General features: G+C 34.7%; 1 protein-coding gene across 9 annotated transcripts in view; it reads right to left on the reverse strand.

Annotated features, from left to right (window-relative positions):
* Nucleotides 1-27,906, reverse strand: part of CLOCK (clock circadian regulator) — a 124,849-nt gene that overhangs the window by 62,929 nt on the left and 34,014 nt on the right. For 7 of the 9 annotated variants that reach the window (XR_008389629.1, XM_053655001.1, XM_053655000.1 and 4 more), the window contains exons 4-6: nt 25,400-25,474; nt 9,287-9,378; nt 1,753-1,842 (exon numbers count right to left, since the gene is read on the reverse strand). Coding sequence is in view for 8 of the 9 variants with exons in the window: in XM_053655001.1 (XP_053510976.1) it covers nt 1,753-1,799 (47 nt within the window). In the remaining variant the exon portion in view is untranslated. The remainder of the gene's footprint in view (nt 1-1,752; nt 1,843-9,286; nt 9,379-25,399; nt 25,475-27,906) is intronic. The other 2 variants (XM_053654996.1, XM_037162286.2) reach the window with 1 other exon arrangement.

Raw genomic sequence — 27,906 nt, forward strand, 5'->3', positions numbered from 1 at the left:
ACACTTAACCAGCAATGTAGGTAGGTCACTGCTCTCTACAGCTCATTTTCTAGCCCAAAGAAACAAATCAACACAAAAATGTATGACAAGTTTTATTTTTTTAAAAAGGGATGATGTTTTAGTTACTAGGTGGTTACTTTAGTCTGAGAGGTTAAGAAAGGACTTGTTGAGGTGGGGAACATTTGATCTGAGTTCTAAGTAACAAGAAAAAGTTGGTTGTGGGAAGATCTAGGGGAACTCCATTCTGACATGAAATCTTAATCTAAGGAACAATATTAAATAGTTTCAGTTGATTTGTGAGGTTTTATACCAGTTCACTATTCACTCCTTTAAACACACCTTCCTGTGGCCTATAAAGTCCTATAAAGTATATGTTATACAAGTTATTGAGATCATCTGCAAATGTGGTATTACAGAGGTCCACATATGGACTTTGGAGGTTTAATGAATGCACTGAAATTTATTAACAGTTCGGTATGTATATGCATTTTATTGAGAAGAGAGTCTATAACTTTCACCATATTCAGAGATAAGATGAACTCGTATTAAGAACTGTTGCCTCAAGTCTAAACATACAGATGTGATCTTGTCTAGAGTGGGAACTGGCAATCACTCAGGAGTATAATGCCCAAATCATATTTATCTCTTAGGAGCAGTGAAGAAACATCTTTTCTGAGGAGAAGCCTACCTGCAGATCCCATCTGAAAGTATGGCATATGCCAAATCTATGGTAGTGGTACAAGCAGGCCTCTCTAAGGAAACTCCTTGCCTCTTAGGACTCAAGTCCTGGTACAGTATGTATCTTCACTATTTATCTCACAGAAAAGGAAGAAGGCCCGTCCCCACATGTCAAGTCACTTCTGCTTACAACTCTACTACGAAACTCTTAAGGACTCCCATACAGAAGAATCACACAGTACACTGTAATAAAAAGCACAGGAATTGTAATGTCAGGCAGACCAACATAATTCCTGTTCATCACTTAACTATGTGCACTCTCTAACCTATAGTTTTTCCTTACCTGTGAGGTGTCACGAAATTAATATGAGTTTAAATAAATAACATATAAAAAGTACTCTGCACATTAGCTAGCTATCAAATAGTTGCTTAGGACAATGTTACTGCATTTCATCAAATTTAAATACCACTCACCATTTATCACTATTTTATATACTACTTGGAAAGAAAAAAAAAATGCTACCAACGAAACCATAATAAGCCAGTTGTAAGTTGAATCCCAATATCAGAGAGGTTAAAATGTAACAATAAATTATTAAAATCAAGAAAACACGAAGATTTATCTGTTTTCCAAAAGCAAGATTTAAAGATTAAAATTAATGAAATCCTAATTATAATGACCTCTTATCAGTCACAAATACTAAAATGCTTAGAATGGAGTTAGCACCAATAAATTAGGAGAAAAAGGACAAGAGATAAGGAGATAGATGATTCTAGAAGGTACCAAGGAAACATTTGCAACGGTCACAATTTCAGAGCAGCTCTGACCAAATCACCCAAAATAATAGTTCAAAGACCCACTTAGGACACAAGCTATACAATGTTGGTTTTGGCTCTATACAATATTAACTCACCTTACCATTACACTGAGGTTGCTCGATATAGAAATTAAATGCAATAATAATTATGTTTAAACATAAAAATACTTTTATCAGTTTGATATAGGCTATTATTCTAATAGTGAATTTTAAAATAGCTTTATAATTTAAAATAAGAGTCTCAAAATAAACATACCTGTCAACAATCGAGCTCATTTTACTGCAGCTTACGGTAAACAACATAACATATTACGTTTTCGTCTCGTGGTAGACATTTGTACTTCTCCTTGGATGGAAAGAAAAATAAGTTGTTAGTTTTCTAAAAAACTTATTCTGCAAACATAGTAATCTTGAGAAACACTATATATTGTTATAGAGACTTCAAAATACTTTTGTTTGTACTAATGGCTGAAATATTTTCAAAAGCAAGCAGCTTAGGACACATTTGAGCCCATTTTTCCTTCTCAAAAAAAAACTGCAGGAAAAAATTGAGGCTCACAATTCATTTTCTTTGTACTATAAAATAATCAAAATTTAAAACCTATGCTTAATACTCATAGACTGGGTTGGCCAAAAAGTTTGGGTGGTTTTTTCCATAAAATAAAAAACCATTTTTCATTTTCACCAATAACTTTATTGACTTGGATATTTTAAGTATGTCAGCTATGTCTTGCATGGTATAACATTGATTATTCTCAATTAATGTCTCGATTTGACTGCTATCAACTTCAAACTGGTCTACCTGACCATGGAGCACTGTCCAGCAAGAAATCTTCAGCATGAAACTTTGCAAACTACTTTTGACACATTTGAACAGTCACAGAACCTTCTCCATACACTGTACAAATCTTTTTTTTGCATTTCAGCTGCATTTTTACCTTTCTTGAAATAATAAAAGCATACGATACAAATGTTGCATATTTCCTTTCATCTTTAATATTAAAAGGGCTACACAAAAATTCACCAATTCTGGTAAATTGTTTTTAAATGCACACAGATATGACAGCTGCCACAATACAATCTAACAAACTTATTTCTAGTGACATTAAAGATAACTAAGCACTACTAGAATCATCTTACAGAAATAAACTCTTTGGACAACCCAATGTATTAGACTAGTAACTATAAATAGCCTATAATAAACACTATCTAATCAACAGTAAACATTTGTTGCAAGCTTATTTTGTTATACAGTATGGTAAGCTTTGGGAATATAACAATGAAAGACACAGTCCTTCTAGGCAAAAATATTGAATTAAATAGGAAGATATACCTACATAATTATAATAAAAGGAATGATGATGGTACAGAGGGAGGAGTCAGAGGACATACTCTTTGATAATTGTGAGTTTGCCAGACAGTCTATGTTGTTGTTGCTAAAATACGATCCAGAGCCATCAGCATCAGTTATATCTGTGAGCTTGGGCCCTACCCCAGTAGTTTTGAATCAGAGTGACATTTTAATAAAGTCCCCAGAAGATTTCTATCACCATTTAAGTTTCAGAAATAACAGAACAGAGGACATAAGAGGTCATAGTTGAAATGATTCCAAATCACAAGAATAGGTAACTGCAAAGGCACAATGTTTGTGAGATGAAGTAGCATCATACTGGGATATTTTAAAAGGATTAGCATTTTCTTTAGAAAAAAATTTAGGCATGTTAACAACTTAAAGGTTTAATCACTGGAGCATAGAGAGGCTATGCCTGGTAGTGGTGAAAGCAAGTAAAGAAGAACCAAAGAGTCTTACACTCACATTAAAGAAATTAAGATTTACTGTTTTAGAACTGAATCATAAGCCTAAAATTTGTCTCTTTTGTCTACAGTATTTCTAAAGTGTAAGGAAGGTTTAATCCATACAAGATACTTTGTCCTATAGTCATAAGTTAAATATTGAAAAACTGCCTTAATTCTAATACCATAATAGTTTTGAGGCATAAAAAAAATTCTAGTTTTATTACATTTTTATTTAAAATTTAGAAGCTAGTATAAATTAGTATGTTATACTAACTAAATCAGATAAGATTAAGAGTATTCTAAGAACGTGAGAGTATTCTAATACTTTAGAATATTTTATCGTTTTCAAACATACATTCATGAGAGCAAAAGAGAATAACCCTTCATAAATGATGCTGCATTGCCCAAGTGGTTATGGCTCCAGAACTGAGACTGTGAAGCGCTAGGACTTCTTAAAAGAAAATTAGTGATCCCCTATGGTAACTAAAAAAAACTAGCACCAGGATAAATACTGATTTTAAATGTCTGGGCTAACATCAGCAGATGGAACACAGGAATTACAGAATTTTAGCGTCAGAAGAGACTAAAAATCACTTAAGTACAGCTTTCTGGTCCAAAAGACATACTGATCATCCTGGTAATAACTGAGAGTGGTTCCATCACTGGAACAAAACGAATAGTACAAAGGTAAAAATGCCAACTGCAATGAATTTAAAAAGAACAGTTTCGGTTTAAAGTTAAAAGGCCAGATCTGAGCTTTATATGGCATGGAATATATGCTTATTTAATCATCAAAACGTAAAATAGGGCAAACTAGAAAATTAATAAAGGACTCCAAGAATTAAGGCTTAGACTGTAGAAGGGCCATGCTGACTACGAGAAGAATGAATACAAAATGGTTTAAAGATACAGACCAATGCTATACTAGGCTATTTTACTATTAGTGTCAACAATAGTCTTCAAACATTATTTGTTGTCTGGCTAACTGAACAATGTGAGACTATATGTCTAACAGTGTGGTACAAAATCTTTTCCAGCCAACTGACAGATGTGCTATATTTAAGGGAAAGGTAAGGGGAAAAGTGAGACAGGCCTAAGAACTCTGGACCAATTGTTAGAAGATCCCTCTTGACTTCTTTAAATGGTGTCAAGGTAATTTTAAGAAAATAAAGTGGTAATGGGGGAACAGCCAAAAGTCCTGTGTGACAGCTGCCCTAGGACTCCACTTTCAATACAAAAGGATGAGCCAGTCACATTTGCCCACACTATGGATCCTGAAAATTCAGTTTTAGGGACAATGTAATGTCCCTACATATAGCAAGGAATTTCAAGTATATAATCTAATATAGGTTGTTTTATTATAAAAAGTCTTTTTTCTTAAATATTGATGTTAACAGGCCAGTATGGCATGCAATATGTTTCTGAAAGGATCAGTTAGTCACTGAAATCCAAAGTTCACAAATTAAATTATAAAAGATCAAGTTACAGCTAGAAATCAAACGTTCCTTTACATAAGCAACTTGAGTTCAAAGTCATTCAGTGATACGACTTTCTAGATGAGTAAGCACCACATTACTTACTATTTTATAACAATGAAGCCCAAGGGCAGCATAAGTCTTTCATAAACGTTTTGAAAATAAGCTTTTTTTTAAAATGAAGGTGGGGAAACTAAGAACCCCAGTAGAGATGGGGGAAATATGCAGGTAGTATATGGTGAAGCAAGGCTGGTTGTATCCAGAATAGCAGATATTCCTCATATGCTTTGCTAAGGGGCTTGAATTTTATTCTGTAGGTGATAGGGATCCAAAGGTTTTATGGTTAATAAAATTCTATAGGTTTAGGTATACAATTCTACAATCATCTGTAGATTATATTGTGTAATTATCACATCAAGTCAAGTCTCCTTCCATCACTATTTAGTCCCCCTTTACCCTTTTCTACCTATAAAACATATTTATTCAATGGGGAGGTATTAGCAATTAAGAAAGTTTATAAACAAGCCAAAACTTTGCTAAATAAGAAGCAGGTATGTTTTTAAATAAACATGGAACATTACAAATAACTAACAGAAAATCTCAGTGCCTGACATTCCATCTTTGGAAAATAATCCTTATATACAAAATGACATACTCTGTATTAAAAATAAACTGGGCAGTATCTAATGACATGATACTACGTCTTCTGAAAACCCATCCATCTGCTGTCACCTCTCAAGGTTTTCCAATACCACATCTCTAATTTCTCCCTTTATAATGAGATTAATCTGATTAACATCTTAGTATTTTACCATAAAAAAATAAAATAAAAAACTCCCATGACTCACCAACCCCCTTCAGGTGCTGCCTTCCTTTTCTGTCCCCTTTCACTAGAACACTAATTGTCAGAGTTGTGTGCTATTGTTGTTTCAACATCTTGGATTACATTAGCTTTCTTATTTTAAAATTTGGTGTTTACAAGCTTTTTTCTACCAATGTATACATGTTCACAGTTTAAAGCATCCAAAAAGTGTTGTAGGACAAACTAAAAATTCAAATGTCCTCTCATTCTCATTTCCAACTTTCATCTTCTTGTTTCTTTGGTAGTTAAGTCACTATCTCTAGTATCTTTATTTTGTTACTTCTTGATTTTTTCTATTTTTAGGTAGTATGCCGACACAGTCTCAATTTAAGTTGTCCCAATGTAATTATTAAAATTATTTGTTTTTGCTGTCAATAGTGTTGTATTTTTTTAGGCATCAGCTATTGAAGTCCACTAAGAAAAAGAAGAATCTATCTCTCTTCTACTTCCCCATCTTGGCCTCAAACACATGCACACTTGCACAAATTACCAACATCATAATTTTGGCAAGGTGGTTATATTCAGAGTTAGTATTATTAATGACTCTGTAAATGCAATCACAGCAGGGTCGTATGGTACACTACAATTACTTTCTCTTTCTGAGTAGTTTTCCCTAAAGTTAAAAACTGTCCTGTTGGTTTTTATTTACCTGGCTCTCTATATACTTATGACCAATACTGCCCCAAACTCTTCCCTATCTAAATCTATTCTTAATATTGTTGAACACATCATGCATTCTATCAATTTAATCTTCTCATAGCTGTTTCTCTTGGCACCCTCTGACCTATTCCTACTGGCACTGGATGTTCTCTGTAACTGGTGACCAACTGTAATCTTGGGATCACTAATCAGTATCATCCTAGTAGTTTCCTGGGTCTCTACTTAAGTTGCATTCCCTGTTTCTTATATGGCTACATCTTTAGTTTCCTTCTTTATTTTTTGTTTGGTACCTTTTACAATAACTGCCCAAGAAAAAAGAAATGGCAGATGCAATTTTTTGAGGCAATGCAAGTCTTAAAATTGTCATTAGTCTATCCTTAATCAACTGTTCAGCTGAATACTAAATATTGAGTTTGAAATCATTTCTCTCTCAGAATTATGAAGGCTCTGTTGCCTACTAGTTTCCAATGTGGTTATGAGAAAGTCCAAAGTCATTATGATTACTGATCCTTTATATGTGACCCACTATTTCACTTATTCTGGGAGGTCCCTTTGTTCTAAAATTTAACAGTGATGCCATATTTTAGACTAATTTTTCTATCTGTATTGGTCATGTTATGAGCTCTTTTTATTTGGTGACAAAAAAAGTCTATTTAGTTTTTTCCATAAAAGACACATTTTTCATTTTTACCAATAATCTTATTGATTTGGGTACTGTGAGTATGTTGGCTATCTTCTGCTATTGTTTTATAGTAGGTAGAAGCCAGGGCTGCTGCTAAACAGCAATTATTTGGCAAAAATGTCCATAGTACCAGGAAACGTCATGAACTACTTCTGACATCTCTGATCAGTCACAGCACCTTCTCCATACACTGCACTAATTTTCTGTTGCTTTTCAGTGTGTTTTTATCTTCCTTAAAATAACTAAGCATAATATGCTGAAAATGTTGCATATTTTCTTCCATCTTCAACATTACAATAGCTGCACCAATTTTGAGTGCTTTTTTAAATGTACACTGAAATGACAGCTGTCACAACACAATCTAACAAAATTGTTTCCAATGAAGTTAAAGACAACTAAGCACTAATAGAGCAATAGCACGGAAAAAACTAAATGAACTTTTTGGACAACCCCAATACCTAGAAACTTGTGTCCTCTAATTCTGAAGAGTCTATTTCTCCCTTTTATCATTCAATTCTCTTTGTGGAACTCCTTTTACTGAATATTAAAGATTTTGGACAGTTGCTCCACTTTTATTTTTTCCTCCCATTTTTTTCTTTACTTTCAAAGCATAAATATTATTTTTCAAAATTTCCACTGACATTTTTATTTCTGATTCCATTTCTTATTTTCTTTTTCATGGATTCAGCATCTCTTGCCTCTCTAAATTATTTTTTAGTATATTTTATTGTTTACACTATTATAATTGAAGCTATTATAGTTTTGTTTTACTATAATAGGAATATTTTTATGCCTATTTTATTCTTGCTAGAGAATAAATCTCTAGTCTTCAGTTATGACAAGGAAGAGGTAGTTACCTGGGTTTCCAGTCAGGAAAATGATCTATAGAGTTACTTCTAAAAACTATTTTCAATAAATCATCCTGTTTTTAGTCCTACCCTCACTCCTACTTGTAGAAATAAAGAGTACTTTTCAATTCCTGAACATTTTAGAGATTCTGTAGTACCATGAAGTTTGTTTCTCAGCATTCCCACAACTAGCTTAGGATTCCAGGATCTACAAGGCAGTTACCACACTTCCTTTCACTCTTCAGGCTGTAAAATTGCATTGCAGTTGTTTCCTCTCCTATTCTCTTTGCTCTTGTGAAGTTGTATTCTATAAAAATCCTTTTACTTCAGCTTTAGTAAAATTTTAAGAGGAAATGAAATTTAATTGTATTGTGTGCCACCTTTAACAGTAAGTTTCTCCCTCTTTTCATCAATTTTATTCAGGCTTTCATCCTTACACACTCTAAGACTTTTCACTCATATTAGTTATCAATGATATTCATGTTACCAAATCTAATGGCTGCTTTACTCCCTATTTGACATCTTAGTAGCATGGGATACAGCTGACCACTTCTGCATTTATTAAACACTTTTCCTGGTTTCTGTGACAAAATACTCTCTTGCTTTTCCACCCATGTCGCTGGCTGCTGCTCCTCTCCTGATTAACAATGGTGAGTCCCACAGCTAAATCCTTCTCAATCACAATTCCTAAATAATTTCACACAGACATATGACTCTAAGTAACTCTTCTACTATGCCACCCAAATTCCCAATTCCAGACCCCCAGACCTGATTCTCAACTTCAGAGTCATATATGCAACTTTTTAAATATTACAACAGATTTTACAGGTGTCTAAAATATCATATAACAACAGAACTCTTCTCGCCTTTCTTCTGCAACTCAGCCTCTCTCCCATTTTCTTTCCCTACCTGAACTCCGTATAGACTTTTTCCCACTTCCTCTACTCCAACCACATTTGCTCTCTCAGTTCCTCAGGCATTCCATGGTCATTCTAGTTTCCCTGCCTCCTCCCACAGTAACCGCCAAAGGGAGGGGACCTCTTTCAGATCTTCATATGGTTGGCACATTCTTGCCTTTCAGATCTCAATTGACACATTTTTATTCATTTAGGGCTTCTCTAACTACCTAATGGAAGCAGTCACTAGTCTCTGTATCAAGTCTCTTATCCATTTTAATTCTCTACATAGAACCACAAATTTTTTCATTCGTATTTATGTATCCTCCCTCTCTTTAAATTGCAATCCTAAGAGTAGAAATAATTTCTGTCTTGATCAGCACAGTATCCTAAATAGTATCTGAACATAGCTAACACAATAAATATTGCAGACTAAATTAATGCAAGAAAAAATTTTAAGTAAAACTATCTTCAAATTATTGTCATGACAATTTATGGATTTTTAAAAATATACTTTTCTGAAAAATGTCATTGCAAAGTGCATTCCAAGATACAATCCTATCATTTTACCTTTTGTATTTTGGGGATCTTTTGAACTGATTCTTCAGAAAACTACAGGTTCAATGTATTCTTCTATATGGTTGACCATCAGTCTCAAAATTCTGTTTAAACAATAAAAAAAAATACTGGTTAGGTTTATTCAACTTATATATAAATTTGTTATGGAAAGGTTTTAAAATTTGAAATATAATAAAATTAGAACTTTGCCACAAAATGTATATAACTAATGCTAAACTCTACAAATTATTTCTAAAAAAAAAAAATTAAAAAATTAAAAAATAGGTACTTCCACCAAGATGGAGGCATAGGTGGAAACACCTTGGCTGTGCGTCCTCACACAACCAAATCTAAAAACAACAAAGTTTTAACAACAATAAACACAACCACACCACACAGAAAATCGACAATACAGAGTCCCAAAACAACGAAATGCTCAGCTAAACCGGTAAGAGGGGTGAAGCCAGCAGCGGAGGGGGTTGGCCAAAAAGATCTGCGACCAGGGTTGGTGCGCAAGCAGCCGAAGGCGCGGTTCCCAGGTGCGGGCTAGCTACAGGCAGACACGGGGAAGAGGCGCGGCTGGCTGTCTGCGGTCGGTCGAGCATTTACATGCAGATAAACCAGTGAAGAAGTGAGCATTGAGACCACACGGCGCAAGGCGGTGGGCTCGCACATTTACGCTCAGATAAACAGGCGGGGGTGAGCAGTGGGACAGACTGGGCAAGCAGAGAGAACTGCCATTGCTCCCTCTCTGACCCTGCCCCCACATACAGCATCACAACCCAGCGATAGGGGTGACCCGCCCTGGTAAACAACTAAGGCTCCGCTCCTCATACGTAACAGGCACAAACAGATCAAAACATGGCTCAAGGACAACTCAGAGCCCCAGAGCCCATAAATCTAAGTGATGAAGAAATAGCCAAACTTTCAGATGCACAGTTCAAAACACTGGTGATCAGGATATTCACAGAACTGGTTGATTTTAGTCACAAATTAGAGGAACATATGAAAGCTAAACTAATTGAAATGAATGGTAATGCACAGGAAACCAATAGTAATGGAAAGGAAAATGGGACTCAAATCAAGGGAGTAGACCAGAAGGAAAGAAAAAATGATCAAACAGAAAAGACTGAAGAAACAAGAATTCAAAAAAATGAGGAGAGGCTTAGGGACCTCCAGGGCATCCTTAAACACTCCAACATTCGAATTATAGGGGTACCAGAAGGGGAAGAGGAACAGTCACAAGTGGAAACCTTATTTGAACAAATAATAAAAGAGAACTTCCCCATTCTGGCAAAGGAAATAGACTTCCAGGAAATCCAGGAAGCTCAGAGAGTCCCAAAGAAGTTGGATCCAAGAAGGAACACACCAAGGCGCATCATCATTACATTAGCCAACATTAAAATGAAGGAGAGAATCCTAGAAGCAGCAAGAGATAAGGGGACAGTCACCTACAAAGGAGTTCCCATCAGACTGTCAGCTGATTTCTCAAAAGAGACATTACAGGCAAGAAGGGGCTGGAAAGAGGTATTTCAAGTCATGAAAACCAAAGACCTACAACCAAGATTGCTCTGTCCAGCAGAGCTTTCATTTAGAATGGAAGGACAGATAAAGTGCTTCTCAGATAAGACCAAATTCAAGGAGTTCATCATCACCAAGCCCTTATTATATGAAATGTTAAAGGGACTTACCTAAGAAAAAGAAGATAAAAAAGATGAACAATGAAAGGACAGCAAACTCACAGTTATCAACAACCACTCCTAAAACAAAGCAAACTAAGAGGACAGCTAGATCAGGAGTGAACCATAAAAATGAAGATCACGTGGAGGATTAGCAATAGGGGAGTGGGAGAAGGAGAAGGGGGGAGAAGGTACAGAAAATAAGTAGCATAGACAGTAGACAGAAAATAGAGACGGGGGAGGGTGAGAATAGTAGGGGAAATACAGAATCTAAAGAACTTGAGACACGTGGTCATGAACTAAAGGGGGGAATGGTGGGGGAGGGGTGTGCAGGGTGGAGGGGAACAGAGGGGGGGGAAGTAGAACAAAATGTGTAATGTGTAATGGCATAATCAATAAAAAAAATTAAAAAAGGAAAAAATAAACTAAAACAACCGCTTTCAAATTTTAGCACAGAAGTAAAAAAATGAAAGTATAAAAATAACTGTAAAAAAATATTTATGGATGCACAACATAAAATATGTAATTTGTGACATGATAACAAAGTCTATGTGGGGAAAGAAAAGAGCAGAGTTACTGAAGTTAGATTTTTACAAGCACAAAAGGGATTGTTACAACTGTAAGATGTTTTATGTAAGACCCATGGTAAGCTCAAAATAAATCCACCTATGGATACACAAAAGGAAATGAAACAGGAATCAAAGCATGTCACTATTTTTAAAAAGTCAGCGAAACATAAAAGAAGACAATGAGAAAAAAAATGACAAAAAATCTGCAAGGCAAAAATAAGGAACACAATGACAATAGTAAGTTCTTCTCTACCTGTAATTACTTTAAATGCGAAAGAATTAAACTTATTAATCAAAAGACATATAGCAGCTACTTTGGTATTTTTTAAAAAAACCTATCTACATACTATCCAGAAGAGACTCAACTTTAGATTTAAGGACATAGAGAGGCTGAAAGTAAAAAACTGGAAAAAGACAGTCCAAAGAAATGATAACTAAAATAGAACAGAAGTAGCTATACACACATAAGACTAGACTTTAAGTCAAAAACTGTCACAAGAAACAAACAAAAAGCACTATACAATAAAAGGTCAATTAATCAGAAATACATAACTATAAATACATATAAACCCCATATCAGAGCACAAAAATATTTAAAGCAAACACTGACAAAATGAACAAAGAAACAGACTACAACACAGTAATAGACTTTAATACCCCAGTTTCAATAAGGGATAGAACATCCAGACAAAAAGATCAATAAGGAAACAGATGGCTTAAACATTACAGGCCACATGGACTTAACAGACATATACAGAATATCCCGTGCCATAGCAGGATATATTCTTCTCCAGTACACATGGAATATTCTCCAGGTGTAGAGATCTCCAGATCACATATTAGGTCACAACACAAGTCATATCAAATTAAAAAAAAATAAAATTATATCAAATATCTTTTTATGACCACAACAGAATGAAACTAGAAATCACTATGATAAGGAAAACTAGAAAATTCACATATCTGTGGAGACTGAACAACAGAGTCTTGAACAATCAATGGGTCAAAAAATAAATCAAAAGGGAAATTAGAAAATATGTTGAGAGAAACAAAAACATGATACATCAAAACTTAATGGAATGAAGCAAAACAGTTAAGAGGGAAATATATAGTCATGAATACAACATTAATAAAAAAAAAAAAAGGAACCTCAAATACAGACCTTAACTTTACACTTCAAGAAACTAGAAAAGAGTAAACTAAACCCAAAGTTAACAGAAGGAAGGAAATAAAAAATATTAAAGCAGAGCCCTGGCCAGTGTGACTTAGTTGGTTAGAGTATCATCCTGTAAACTGAAAGGCCGTGGGTTTGACTCCTGGTCAGGGCACATGCAGAGGTTGTGGGTCAGTCCCCTGTCAGAGTGTGTACAAGAGTGGTTCCTGGTCCCAGGTCAGGGTATGAATGAAAGACAACCAATCAATGTTTCTCTCTCATGTCAATATGTCTCTCCCTATCTCTCCCTTCCTTACCCTCAAAAATTGACAAGTGGGAGTACATCAAACTAAAACCACACAGCAAAAGAAATCAACAAAATGAAAAAGCAACCTACTAAATGGCAGAAAATATCTGCAAATCATTTAGCTGATGAGTAAATATCCAAAATATATTAAGAACTCCTGCAACTTGGCAGAAAAAAACCTGATTTAAAAAAATGAGCAAAGGACTTAAAAAGACATTTATTCTAAGAAGACAAATACATGGCCAAAAGGTATATGAAAAGATGCTTAACATCACAAATCATTAGAGAAATGTCAATCAAAACTATGAGATACTGTCACACATTTGTTAGGATAGCCATTATAAAAACAAAAACAAAAACAAAACAAAGATTAAAAGGTACTGGCAAGGATATGAAGAAATTGCAACTCTGTCCACTGTTGGTGGAACTGTAAAATGATACAGCCACTATGGAAAACAATATAAAGTTTTCTCCAAAAATTAAAAATACAAATACAAATAATCTACCAATCCCACTCCTGGTGTCCAAAAGAACTGAGAATAGGAACCTAAAGAGATCATTGTGCTTTCATGTTCATTACTGCATATTCATAAGTGGCCAAGGGGTAGAAAAAACCTTTAAAGTCCATCCATGGATTGAAATGTTAAAGAAAATGTGGTATAAACATACAATGGAATATACGCAGCTTTAAAAAAGGAGATTCTGTCATATGTGACAACATGCATGAACCTTGAGGACACTATGCTAAGTAAAATAAACCAGTTACAGAAGGGCAAATAACACAATTCCACCTACACGAGGTAACTAAAGAAGTCGAATTCATACAGAAAGTAGAATGATCATTGCCAGGGCCTTGAGAGAGGGAGAAAGAGGGAGTGGCTTATTCAACAGATACAGAGCTTCCACTATAGCAAGGTATATTTTTTCCTCTGGCTTCTTTCAGGATTTTTACTTTTGATTTTTTATAGTTTGAAAATGATATGCCTAGGTGTCATTTGGGGTAGGGGGGGGCAGGCAGGCACTTATCCTGCTTGGTGAACTCTTGAGCCTCCTGGGACTGTGGTTTAATGTCTATATTAGTTTGGAGAAATTCTCAATCATTATTGTTTCAAATATTTCTTCTACTTTCTCTTACTTCTCCCTCTGATATTCCCATTGCATGTATGTTATGTCTTTCACAGCTATCTTGTCAGCCTTGGATATTCCACATTTTTTCAGTCTTTGTTCTCTTTCCTTTTCAGTTTTCAAGAATACCACTGAGGTATCCTCTGGCTCAGGGATTCTGTCCTCAGCTCTGTCCAGTCTACTACTAGAAAGTCCATCAAAGTAATTCTTCATTTCTGTTATTTTTAACTCTAACTTTAACTCTTATTTTTGGTTCTTTCTTAGGATTTCTATCTCTCTGATCACATTGCCCATCGGTCTGGCATGAGTCTACTTTACCCATTAGAGAGCCCTCAGCGTATTAACCATAGTGTTTTAAATCACTGCTCTGACAATTCCAACACCCTTGCCACGTCTGGTTCCAATGTTTGCTCTATCTCTTCAAATGTTCAGTGTTTTCTGCCTTTTGGGATGGCTTCAGCAGGATGAACTGAGTAAAAGGAACTGCTGGAAATAAGCCTTTAGTAATACAGTGCTGAGGTGTGGGGGCAGGGAAAGCACTGTATAGTCGTATCACTAGGTCCATTTTTTTTTTAGTGAGCCTATGCTTCTAGACTATTAACTTCACAAGTGCTTCTCAGTTTTTTTTCTCCCTCCTTAGGTGAGACAGAATAGTAAGAGTGGGCTAGAGTTGGGTATTTTCCGTTTTCCACAGGAATGCTAAAGGTACTGGGTATTTCCCTCCCCCCAGGTCATTTAGACTCTAATAATACCCAGCCTTCAGGCTCTGGTTAACTACAACAGTTCCCTCTAAGCACAGGCCTTGTTGAGAATAGAGTCCTGTGGTACATTTCAAGAGCTCCTTTCTTCCTCCCCCTGCTGGAAACAAGAGTAGATTTTTCTCTAATACTTACTGTGGGAATCTGGTTGAATTCCAGGCAGTAAATCTCCCAGTATTGTCCTTTATGACCAGGTCCTCCTGCAGTTTTTACTTTAAGGTGCCCACAGTGAGCCTCCAGCAATTTGGCCTACCCAGCACAGTTCCTGAGGTGGTTTCAGCTGGTGAGTCACTCTGTTCTGGGAAGCTGTGACTCCTTGTATTTGCCTATCTGACTCTCCACTCTTGGTAGCAGTGGTATGCCCTGCATCTTTCTCTCTCTTACATATTTAAGGAGAGTTACTGATTTATAGGCACTTAATAATTTAAAGGAACTGGTTAACAACAAAGAATTTCTTAGGCCTTTCTATAACAGACCCATGATACCAACTAATGACATGATCCAAAAATAACGACTGCTCAGGGACTGCCTTATATTTACTATTTATATTTAATAGGTTTCATATGAAGTAGTCCTCAGTAGTTTCCAACACACATTCCTTGGAATAAAGAAAGCACTCAGGAATTATGATAAAAATAAAACTTCAATCAAATGATGGCTTTAAGAATTCTAATAAGTGTATATGAATTACTTTCACTGAAGTCTCTGTATCAGATAACACAGAAAAGATCATGACCCCATAGAGAGTGATTGGCCCTATTTACATAATATTTAGTAAGGAACTGACTAATCAGATTACAGCTGCTTCATATTTGCTTCTTCCCCCCATCTCCCCAGTTTGGGGGGGTGTGTTTGTGTATGTGTCTACTGTAATTTTTATTTTCATCTTTGAGAGAAAAAATAAGGGTGAATTTTACTAAATTTTATAATTATGTCCTGTGACCCAGTAATTTCACTTTGAGAAACAGAGATGTACCCAAAGTTTTATATTTATTACATTATTATTTAAAATAATAAACCTAGGAAAATTTTTGTTGTGGAAAGAACTTCAAGAGCCTGTCAATTTTCAATTAGCAATGTTTTTACTGACAAAAGTTTGGTGACATATGTTAAAACCTTGAAAATAATTATGTTCTCTGATCCTGTAATTTCACTTTGAAAAAATAATCAGCGATGTACCCAAAGTTTTGTATTTACTGCACTATTATTTAAAATAATAAACCTAGGAAAAATTTAAGCATCTAATAGCAGTAACAGTAGCATCAAAATATATTAAACATAAATCCAAATATGCCTGAAGTATCAACTGTGGTTATTCCTGAGTAATTACTTTATGGATTTTTTAAAAACCTTTTCCTTAGTACTTTCTAAAGTTACCTCCATGAACACCCATTATTTCTATAATCTGAAAAACTTCAGTGTTGCCTTTTTTCTTCCCTTTTTAAAAACTGTTTAATAAAAGAGCCCTGGCTGTATGTACATAAGGAACATAAAATACATGCTTATCTGTTCCAGAGAACAAAACATGAGTAACAAGTAACATGTTACTGTTCTAAAATATGAGTACCAGATTTTTTCTTATGTAGTGTTCACATAACATAAAGAAGAAAACTTTTCATTTCACTTATTAATAATCTTTAAATTATTATTAAAATGGTTAACTCCAGAGCCTTATTAAAATGGTTAACTCCAGAGCGTGGGTTTTAAAAAACTGAAACTACAATTAATCTTTCTCTAACCTAATAACCTGTTGACCCACTGACCTACTTTCGAATTTAGGTTAAATCTGATATCACAGAGCTTTCCGGGACTGTTAGATCTATTAACATTATTTAAAAGCAGAGCTGAAATTGAATTGACTAAAATAACACAAAACCTAAGCAATAATCCTTACCTATGTTTATCACCATTTATGAAATTCTAATTTGCTACTGAGTATATTATAGCTAAAAAGGTAATTATTTCTGAGAACAATTTTAACTTGTGAAGACCCAAATCCTTTTAAAAATAATTGTTTAATATATGAATAAAGATGAAATTAAACAGTAGTTCTCAATTCAATACTGAATGGGAACCTTAGCCTACCTCTACAATGAATGTAAAATATTAGAAAAATGAAAATCATTACTGACTCCATAGCATTTTTAAAACCAACTTAAATTTAAAAATGACAGAAGAAACACACCCCATCCCAAAGTCTTATGGAACAGACCTCTTAGAACCTGAGACGACCCTGACTCAAGACAAACAGCAAATGACACCAGAGCTATAGACTGTCAAATTTCTAGATATGAGGTATTTTTGAAGCTTCATTCAATAAATGAAAACTGAAAAATTAATACAGTTCTCTTACTGGCACACAAGACTATTACAATGACTCAACTTACATATTTCTTCAAGTAACGTCTGAGTTTCCAATCATGTAATGCACTGATATGGTCCACCAAACACATGAGCATCTCATTCCTTTACTAGAAATGAGATCGAGGTCTGAGTCTGTCCCCAGCCTCAAACGAACCCTACAAAAGATCTGAAGGTTCAGAGAAAGCCCAAGCATGAAAGTCAGAGTAAACTACACAGTGAACCAAGTACCATAACCCTGAACCTACGGTTTCATCCTGAAACTACACCCTAAACCAGGTCTCCACACTAGCATCAGTGGGAAGGAACCTGTGGTAGGCAGAATAATGGCCCCACTAAAAGGATCATTATCCCCGAAACCTGGCAATATGTTACCTTACATGGCAAAAAGGGGCTTTGTAAATGTGACTAAGGTTAAAGATCTTGATTGTCTGGGTGATCCAATGTAATCACATAAGGACTTTTCCTGGCTGTGGTCAGGAGAGCTGAGACAGGAGGGTTAGGAAGATTGCAGGTTTTGAAAGTAGAAATCAGTGGCCACAAGCCAAGAAATATGGGCAGACTCTCAAAGATTGAAAACACAAAGAAACAGATTCTCCCCTGAAGCCTCCAAAAAAGAATGCAACCCTGCTGACACCCTGATGTTAGCCAGTGATACCCATATAGAACTTCTGGGCTGCAGGACTTTAACATAATACATTTTTACTGTTTTAGTCAATTAAATCTGTGATAATTGGTATGGCAGCAACAGAAACTTAATATGGGTCCAAAATCTCTGGCAACTCTTAACAAAACTGCCTTTCCCAAACCCTCTCTCCTTCAATATTTACAATAATCTGCCTAGAAAACCATCCAGACTAATTCCTTTATGCTCGACTTTCCTTTTGTATCAGTCACCAGGAGAGGCCCAAGACTCCCGGGGTCATTACCCTCACATGGACTCTTGTTCCTATATACTCTGTATAGCCTTACATTAAACCCTTTTTCCTTCCTTTCCCAATTTCCAAAATCCTTTAACTGTGCCCTCTGGAACTCATGGTATACCATTAGCAAAATATCCTATTTCTTCAATAGTGTTGCTGCACTCTCTTCACCTTCCCTGCACAAATGGAAATTTTACTCTCCTCTAGTTCTGCTCTAGCTCATCCTTTCAAATCATGGCTATTTTTCTCTGCTAGGTTCCATATGAGTAAGCCATGGTGGGAGGTGGACTTCCTTGTTCTTCATTATCATTTCTGAATTATTCTTTCTCCCCTCCCTAAAATCTCCAGCTTTGACTCTCATGCCTCCAGACTGTCAACTATCATCCTCTTCTTGTTGTGACCATTCATAAAAAAACCTCTCCTTCCCTAAGGGCTATTATTCTAACACCTCTTTTGTCATTGTTTTTGGATTTTAACATCTACATAAAGGATACTCCCAACATCCTTGCCAGTCAGTTCCTTGACCTTCTCTCCCTGTGCTCCATCCCATCTCCCACTCACTGCCCTGGAGTTACTCTAGAACTCACCATTACCAATAACCACACACCTCTCCATCTCAGTTTCAAGCACCTTACCCCTCTATACCTCACACAAGCTAATACCATCATGCAATCAGCTTGATTCAATACCACAAAAAAGAATAACACAAGCATTTTTTAAACTGGCAATACAGTTCTAATTTACATATGTCTTTTTTTAAAAAAAAAAAACTTGTCCTAGCCTCCTAATTTCGTTGGGCCTTCACAGTTTCTTAGCCCATAAAAGCCACAAAGGAGCAAGCTGAGTTGATCTGAGATAGTCAGGGAGTATGACAGATAGTGACAGTCTCTGTTGGTAAGGTTGCTCATCATCCTTTAGAGATGCTTAATCCTTTTTCATGTCTGTCTAAACACTACTATTTCTTTTTGTCAGAGTCCTTTGTATCATTATAATATAGATAAGCAATTCCGTGGCAAAATGCAATGGTCACTTACAATTCTAATACAGCTGAAATAGTGCTGATAAAAACTTATCACCCCAACTACAGCACTTACCAACATAGGCACAAATAATACAAATACGGAAGAATGTGTGGAAGGAGAAAAACCAAGGCTTCTGAAAATGACCTGTTTTGTCAATTTTGCTTTCTAGCTTCATTCCATTTCTCCAGCTTCATCTCTCATTCCACCCTGACTGTACATATACACTCTGTTGTGCAGCCACAGTAACTTGTACTTGTCACTATTCCCATGAAGTAGAAAATAAAGACCTCTGGGTAAACAAAGGTCTGCCCATCAGTGCCAAACATATTATCAACATAAATGACTTCTTAATATAATAAACTTAAATTGTTCTCAGGAAATCACATTGTCATTCACATCAGGATTCAATTAATCAATAATTTAAATTCATACTGTTTGTAAAAACTAAACAGAGATACTGTGTATTAGACCCCTATGGCTGATATAACAAATTACCACCAACTTAATGGAATAAAACAACACAAATGTATTATTTCCCAGTTCCATAGGTCAGGGTCAAACACTGGTCTCATTGGGCTAAACTCACAGCATCTGCAGAGCTGCAGTCCTTTCTGGAAACTTCAGCAGATCTGTTTCCTTGCCTTTTGAAGCTTCTAGAGGTGACCCTCTTCAATTTTCAAAGCCAGCAGCAGGCCAACTCCTTCTCAAGTTGCCATATCTTCTGCCTCCCACTTCCTTTATAAAGACCCTTGTGATTACATTGAGCCCACCTAGACAATCCAAAGTAATCTTCCCATTTTAAGGTCAAATGATTAGCAATCTGAATTCATCTTTGCAATGCAACATAATATATTTACAGGTTCTGGAAATTAGCATGTATACTGCTTTGAAGGGCCATTATTCTGCCTGCTACAATGACCCAAGAAGTCTCTCCTTGGCACAAACAAAATAAAGTACCTTTTGGAGACTGGGGACAGTGAAACGTCAAAGACCACCATGCCGATATGTTTGTAACTTCTGAACTATTTTTTCCTTTCATGTTTCTTCAATACAGTTGACTCAATGGACTGAGTGCCAGCCTGAGAACCAAAGAGTTGCTGGTTTGATTTCCAGTCAGGGAACATGCTTGGGTTTCAGGCCAGGTGATGCAAGAAAGGCAACCACACATTGATGTTTGCTCCCTCTCTTTCTCCCTCCCTTCCCTTCTCTCAGAAAATTAATAAACAAAATCTTTAAAAAAGTAATATGGATAAAAATTCCAGATGCATGAGTTCAAATGCAACTGAAGTCTAAAGTTATTGCTGTATGGTAGCAACAGGCTCTCTTGATGTTTTCCTGAATGACAGAAGTTTGTTTAGTTTAATGTCCACATGATTTTAAAAGCATACTTTCTTTTTTGGACAACTATTTTATGTGCTACATAATATGTAAAAAAGGTATAACTTCTAAGTATCAAACAGATATTCAAACAAGGCTAAATATCGGATATTAATTTTATCACAGCCTTTGTGAAATAGTCTATTTTGTTAATATTTTATTGTTTATGCTATTACAGTTGTCCCATTTTCCCCCTTCACCCTCCTCTGCCCACCCCACCCCCTACTTTCATAATCAAAGAACATGTATGAAAGACCCATGGACATGGACAATGGGTGAGGGGACTGATTATAGAGTAGTCTAAAAGACAAGTGTACATAAATTTCTGAGATGGTTCTCTAGGGAAAAAAAAAAAGTGGAGGTAGAGTGAATATGAAGTATATTGCCCTAAAGGAAGTACAGAATTTCATTTGTACATCAATCCCTAGGGACCTGTTAAGAAATCTGGTTATTAAGAAGTATTATAAAAATACCAGGCTCAGGATAACTCATGAGATATTTAGTAATTTATAACGAATATGTATAAAAATAATGACAACTTTTGACATCTTATATAACTTCATCAATGAGGCCACCAGACAACACTAAAAATATATCAATTATTTTAAAGCCTCAAGTATTCCTCTAACTTTTTACAGTATAATCACTTCATAAAATGACAATTGTTCTGACCTATTAAAACTTGGGTAAACTGCCAGGTTCCTTTTGTGCAGCCAAATAGGCCAAACAAGTTCATAACCAACTGAAAACTAGTTCAAGTTTAGAAGCATCCTGAACCACAGATTATTCAGAAAATAACCATAAAGCATTTCCTCTTCACCAAAATAAGCAGTATATCTGTATTTATGTTTAAGATAAAATTTATTACCTTTAAATTTTAAGATTTTGTAATATATGATACATATATATACTATCCATTTCTACTTATCTCTCTATTCCTATTTACTTTCAAAGTTTTCACATGAACAATTATTTGTAGGTATGTTTACCCCTTTATTGACTATTATTTTTTAACCCACTGAATGATTTGCTTAATTCATACCTGAAGTGACAAGGTCTAGAAAAAATGGCAGGTCAAGACCCTATCTGGATCTGTGTATCAAGGGAAATGGGCTCAAATGGCACAGATATATGTTCTTTGCAGCAAGCAAGTACACAGTAGTAATTACAAATAAAAAAGGATGTATAAATGGCACAAAAATTCACAGCCACAAGGCCTATGGGTAGGTTTCAGAGGGTATAACCTAGACTTTTAACAAGTATTATAGAACCGAGATATACCCTTACAGAAGACACAGGATTTAAGATTTCTACTGATCTATGTTCAAACCTGCTACTGAGCCCATGCAGTGAACTTGTATTTCATATTCTATTGTATTTTTCAGTTCTGATATTTCTATTTGATTCTTTTATATGATTTTTATCTTTCAAAGGAGAGCTATCTTTCTATTCATTTCAGGAGTGTCCATTTTTATCTCAGTGAACATGAATATAACAGTTGATTTAAAGTATTTTTCTGCTAATTCCATCATCTGGAATATTTCAGGGTTGGCATCTGTTGCCTGTCCCCATAGAAAATGATAATATTTTCCTGTTTCTTTTATGTCAAGGAATTTTAGATTATATCCTAGACATTCTGGATATGATGTTATAAAGTTCTATATTCCATTAACATCTTCTGAAGAATTTGATTTTGTTTTTGTTGTTGTTAAGCTCAGGCTGGAATTATACACTATATAGCCTTCTATGGGGCAGTAGTCCCAAAGTTAGTTCAATTTTCAAAGTCTTTACTATGTTATTTGGGTTTGTCCTCTGCCATCATCACTCAGGGACAAACCTGAGATTTGAATGGTAGTTTATATTACAGTCCAGTTCTCGTAAGTCTGTGTTTCTTTAGGTCTGTTCTGTGCATGTGCAGCTCATGTGTGAGGTGGGATTTCTGTGGATTCATACTTACAGTTAGGGACTATCCTCTCACATCAGCTCTCTTGTCTCTGAACATCAGCATGCTCTTGTCTCGGAGGGCCCCTTTCTCAATTTCTCTGGCCAAGGAAATAGTTTTCTCTGGTTTTAAGTAAGTGTGCAATACAACATTCTTTACAGGTGGCGATGGTCTCAAGGCAAACTTAAGAAAGAAAAAGATTCCTTTTCTTTACCCTGTGGCTAGAAATAGGGGCTTCTCTAAGAGATTTTGCTAACTCCTATACCCACTTGTACAGTTCCACAATTTAGCCCATTCACTCAGGGCTGGGACATGGAAAAGAAAAAGGTTCTCTCACTATTGTACAGAGTATCTTCAAGTTATGACTTCCCTTCTCAATTTGTCCTCTATTATTAACTTCCATAGTCTTTAGATAGTTGGTTTTTGTAGACTATTGACAGTGTTTTGTGTTTTTTTTTTTTAAGATTTTATTTATTTTTTTAGAGACAGAAGAAGGAAGGGAGAAAGAGAGGGCAAGAAACATCAATGTGTGGTTGCCTCTCATGTGGCCCCACTGGGGACCTGGTCCGCAACCCAGGCATGTGCCCTAGACTAGGAATTGTACTGGCAATCCTTCGGTTCGTGGCCCGCACTCAATCCACTGAGCTACACCAGCCAGGGCTATTGACGGTGTTTTTATTAAATTTACTGGAGTGACACTGGTCAATAAGAAATTACTGACACTGGTCAATAGAAGTCAAGTGTACAATTCTATATCCATCACCTGTATAATGCATTATGTAGTAACCCAAAGTCAAATCTCCTCCTGTCAACATATATGTGTTTAGTTCTAATCAGTCATAGAGGCTTACTCTATTATGTCCATTTCCCAACAGACTTTTACCAAATGGGTTTAGTACTCACTGACAGATTATTATCTAGATTCGTAATTTTATTAGAGGATATGCTGTGGTGAGTTTCTAACCCTAACGTTCTCCCAGCATTTCTTATTAGCTGTGATTCTACTATAATGGTAAACTTTTGCTCCTATTTAGTTACCTTAAAAGTGCAGAAAAAGAAGAATAATGGTTGATACTTTCATTTGCCAATGATTTTCAGATTAATGAACTGGTGCCTATGGGGGGTTTTAAAATAATTATTATTGTGAACTTTTGGATTCTTATATAAATGTGTATGTATTTCAACCTCCTGTAGTCATTATATTTCTTAAAACTTATTTTTATGAAAATTTCAAATATACACAAAAGTAAAATATAATAATAAAATTACTAACCCATATACCCATCACCGATTTTCAACAATTATTAAGTCATGGTTAATCTTATCATTTATTCTGCCCCTCCCCCATTCCTTATAATCCTCCTTAGTATTATTAGAAGCAAATCTCCAAAATTATTTTCTTTCATCTACATGTACTCCAATATGATCTATAAACTATAAGAACTTTTTAGAAACATAAGCTTTAAAAGTTAATAAAAGATGTATAAGAATTACTTATAAAATAACATTTCTAAGAAAAAAATTTAAAGGCCTAAATATATATAAAGACATATACTATGGTTAATGTATTGAAAGTTGCAATATGAAAACATGTCCAATATATCCAAATTGATCTACAGAGTCAGCATTAAACTAGTTAATAATAAAATGAAATAATAATATTAAACTTGCTTAACATTAAGCAGGAGTTTGGCTGTTTATTTATTAGGAAACTGACAAGCTGAATATAAAATTTTACTGAAATTTAAAGTACTAAAAAGAACCAAAGCAATTTTGAAGAATAAAGCTGGAAGACTTAAAATTACACTAATGAAAAGTGTGCAGCACTGGCACAAGAACAAACGGACCAATGAAATAGAGTCGAGTCCAAGAACTGACCCACAAATAAAGAATCACCTGAATTAAAACAGAGAATCTACTGCATTATAGCAGGGAAAGGATAGTCTTTGATAAATCATGCTTGAGCAAATAGATTTCAATATGAGAAATAAAATAAACCATGAATTCTACCACATATTTTGCATAAACCTAAATGTAAAAGTTAAAACAATTAACTTTACAGAAAAAAAAAGAATATATTCTTGGCGTTGGGATAGGCAATGATTTCTTAAAACACACAAAAAGCACTAACCATAAAATAATACTTTGATAAAATGGACATTTTTAAAATTAAAAAAATTATCTTAATCTAGATATGCTAACTTTTTAAGTAGAAGAGATAGCTTCAATTAAGTGGATACTTAATCCAACAAAAAAATTATCCTATAAATAAACAACTCCCCCAAATTCATCCCAATAGAAAAATGGGCAAATGACACAAACAGGCATTTCTCAAGAGGATATCCAAATGATCAGCAAGCATATAAACACTAAGAATTATAAGTTAAAACCACAATAAATTTTACTACATACACAACAGAAGAGCTAATATTAAAAACACTAATAATTTCGAGTGTGAGTGAAGATGTAGATCAATGAGAACTCTTGCACACTGCTGGTAGCAGTGTAAATAGATTCAGTCCTTTTAGAAAACTAGGAGGATCTACTAAAGCTAAACAGCCAAACACCCTAATCCAGCAACTCACTCTTGGATATTCAGCCAACAGAAATGCATACATATGTACACCAAAAGACATGCAGGAATGTTTATAAGCAACACTGTTCATAATAAGCAACACTGTTCATTTTCAAACTGAAAATGATCCAAATGGTCATCAACAGTAGAATGGAGAAATAAATTGTGGCATATACATACAAATGATGTTATTACAAAGAAATGAAAAAGGAAAACTATTATTATATGGATCAACATGGATGACTATTAAACAAGATGATCAAATACAGGCAGACACAAAGTGCGAAAATAGACAATGCTAATGGAGAGTGAATGAACTCAGATTAACAGTTACCTGTGGGAGTGTGTGATGACTGTCAGGGGGCCTGAAGTTGGCTCCTGGATTGATGAAAATGATCTATATCTCGACCTTGGTATTGGTTAAAGAAGGATGACTCATAAAATTTCATCAAAATGACACTCAGGATTTATGCACTTCATAATACGGCATGTTTTAATTCAATATAAAATTTTTTAAGTTAGTATTTTATTAGTCCCTTGATTTCTTAAATTTTTTTAATCATTTTATTTGTTGGTGGAATTGAAGTTTCTAACAGAAATAGGTTTCTACATCAATCTACCTATTGGATCACTAAAAGTCATATTTGTTTTTTTCAGTATAATTACTGAAGAATTAATTGTCTGGATATATGGATTCTTTCCACATTATGAGAGCAATGGAAAGCCCAGCTTGAAGTATTTATCCCATATTCACAAACTACAAAATTCTAAGACAGCATTTTTTCTTAATGTAAAAACAATTGATTAATTTTGCTATAGGCTTCAGATCACTAGCTCCCCTAGTTTGTATCTAGCAAAAAGAGGTAAGAAAACTGAAGGCTTCTGAGGTCTAACACCCAAGCTCAGATTTAGCTGGAACTGAAAGCAGGAAATTAAGGTAAGGTGTCATCGTAAGGTTGTGGTGGAAACATAACAAATTACTAAATGTAAATTGTCTAGCATAAAAATAAATGCTCAAAATATATTCAATTACTAATAAAATTTTGAGAAAACTATAATATTCCTTATTCTTGCATTTCCTTTAAAATAAATATTTTATTTAATAAATAACACCGGATCTGCTTTTAAGAAAAAAGTACATTTATGAAGCTATGGAAACACCTAAAATATTTTTCTCTTATCCTCTAACAGTTTACAAAGCGAGCACAGTAAACACCTAAAATATTTTTAATGAAACAAGCTGAAGTAAAGAAAAGTACAGGATAAGTGAAAATGTATTTAACTGACTATTCCAAAAATTTTTCAAAGTTCTAAATTATACTAATTGGTATTCAACTATGATTTTATGATTAAAATAGCTGGGTTAATCTGCAAGAATACTGTTACTATGAGGATTTTATCTTTGTATAGCAGTTTTTACATTTGCAAAGTTCCATTTCATTTTATCTTCCCATTACCCTAAAATAACTAAATCTGTTTTATAAAATACTTTCACCATAAACTTATTAAATTCAGTAAATCATCACAGAAAAGAACACCTGCTTTGATGACAACATGGCTAATCATAAACCACCCATCAAAAAATACCATTCAGTAACGGTACCACCATGTAAACAAAGTATGTGTGAGAGCACTGGGAAAAATAAAACCAAGGACTGTAAGTGTATTTTTCATGGAAGCAAATACTAATTTAAAAGCAACAGTATTTGGACATAACCTGCAGGGTTTTTTGGTAAATGCTAAAAATGTTTGTTTACATTTTTTTACTTGGAATTAATTAGATTTCCAGAAAAGTATAAGAACAGTTCAAAGAACTCCTATATATACTTTATCTGGATTCAGCAATTGTTAACATTTGCCTAATTTTCTTTATCATATATAAACATATCTTCTGATCCATTTGAGATTAAGTTGTACATATCATGCTCTTATGCCCCTAAATTCTTCAATGTATACTTCCTAAAAACAAAGACATTCTCTTAAATAACCATAGTTACTAACTTCAGGAAATCATAAAATAATTTTATTTCATGTCTATTTTCCCATTTTTTTAACTGAGTAAATAAAAGTCCTTTAGGGTTATCTTCCTCTTCTAGGACAGGATTCAGTCCAGAGACATGTACTATATTTTGGTGTTACATCGCCACAAAGTCCTTTAATTTGGAACAGTTTTCTTCAACTAAATACCTCTGAAATTGTATTATCTTTATAAGGTAGTATAAAAGATAAGATTTTAAAAATTGGGTTCTTGAACAAATTATATACGGAAGCTTCACTAAAAAAAGAGGTTTAGTGGAAGAGTCAAGGAAAGTTTCATAAGACTTAGATGAGTGGCTTTTAGTATATATATATTTTAAAGCTTTACAATGAGAAAGAAGGCTTCTAGGTTTCTTTGAGATTGGTAATTCTTGGATGAGTGATCCAACTAGTCTCCTAAGATTTCAAAAAATAACAATACATCATATAATCAATTACACAAATAAATCTAGCCAATAAACTGATTACTGTAAAGAATGAATCCAGAGAAAAATCAGTTTTCAATAAAATTCTCTGCTATGGTTAATAAAAACACCCAGTCCCAATAAGCAAATGTTTTCTTAAAAAAGAAAAACTGGAATTATGTGATCACGCACAGTTAGTTATTGGACTACCATAAATCAACAAACACAGTTAACAAACACTAACTGTGTGCCAACTATATGCCATGCCTATGACAGCTACAGGGGGACCCAGTAGTTAAAAAAGCAGGAATGGTACCTACCCTTAAACTGTTATTTGGTAAATCCTGACAGGTATTATTTTTTCCTATTTTGAAAATGAAGCAACTAAGATTCAGAGTTA

This window comes from Artibeus jamaicensis, unplaced genomic scaffold, assembly GCF_021234435.1.
Source record: "Artibeus jamaicensis isolate MK-2021 breed Jamaican fruit bat unplaced genomic scaffold, CSHL_Jam_final contig_889, whole genome shotgun sequence".
NCBI lineage: Eukaryota > Metazoa > Chordata > Mammalia > Chiroptera > Phyllostomidae > Artibeus > Artibeus jamaicensis.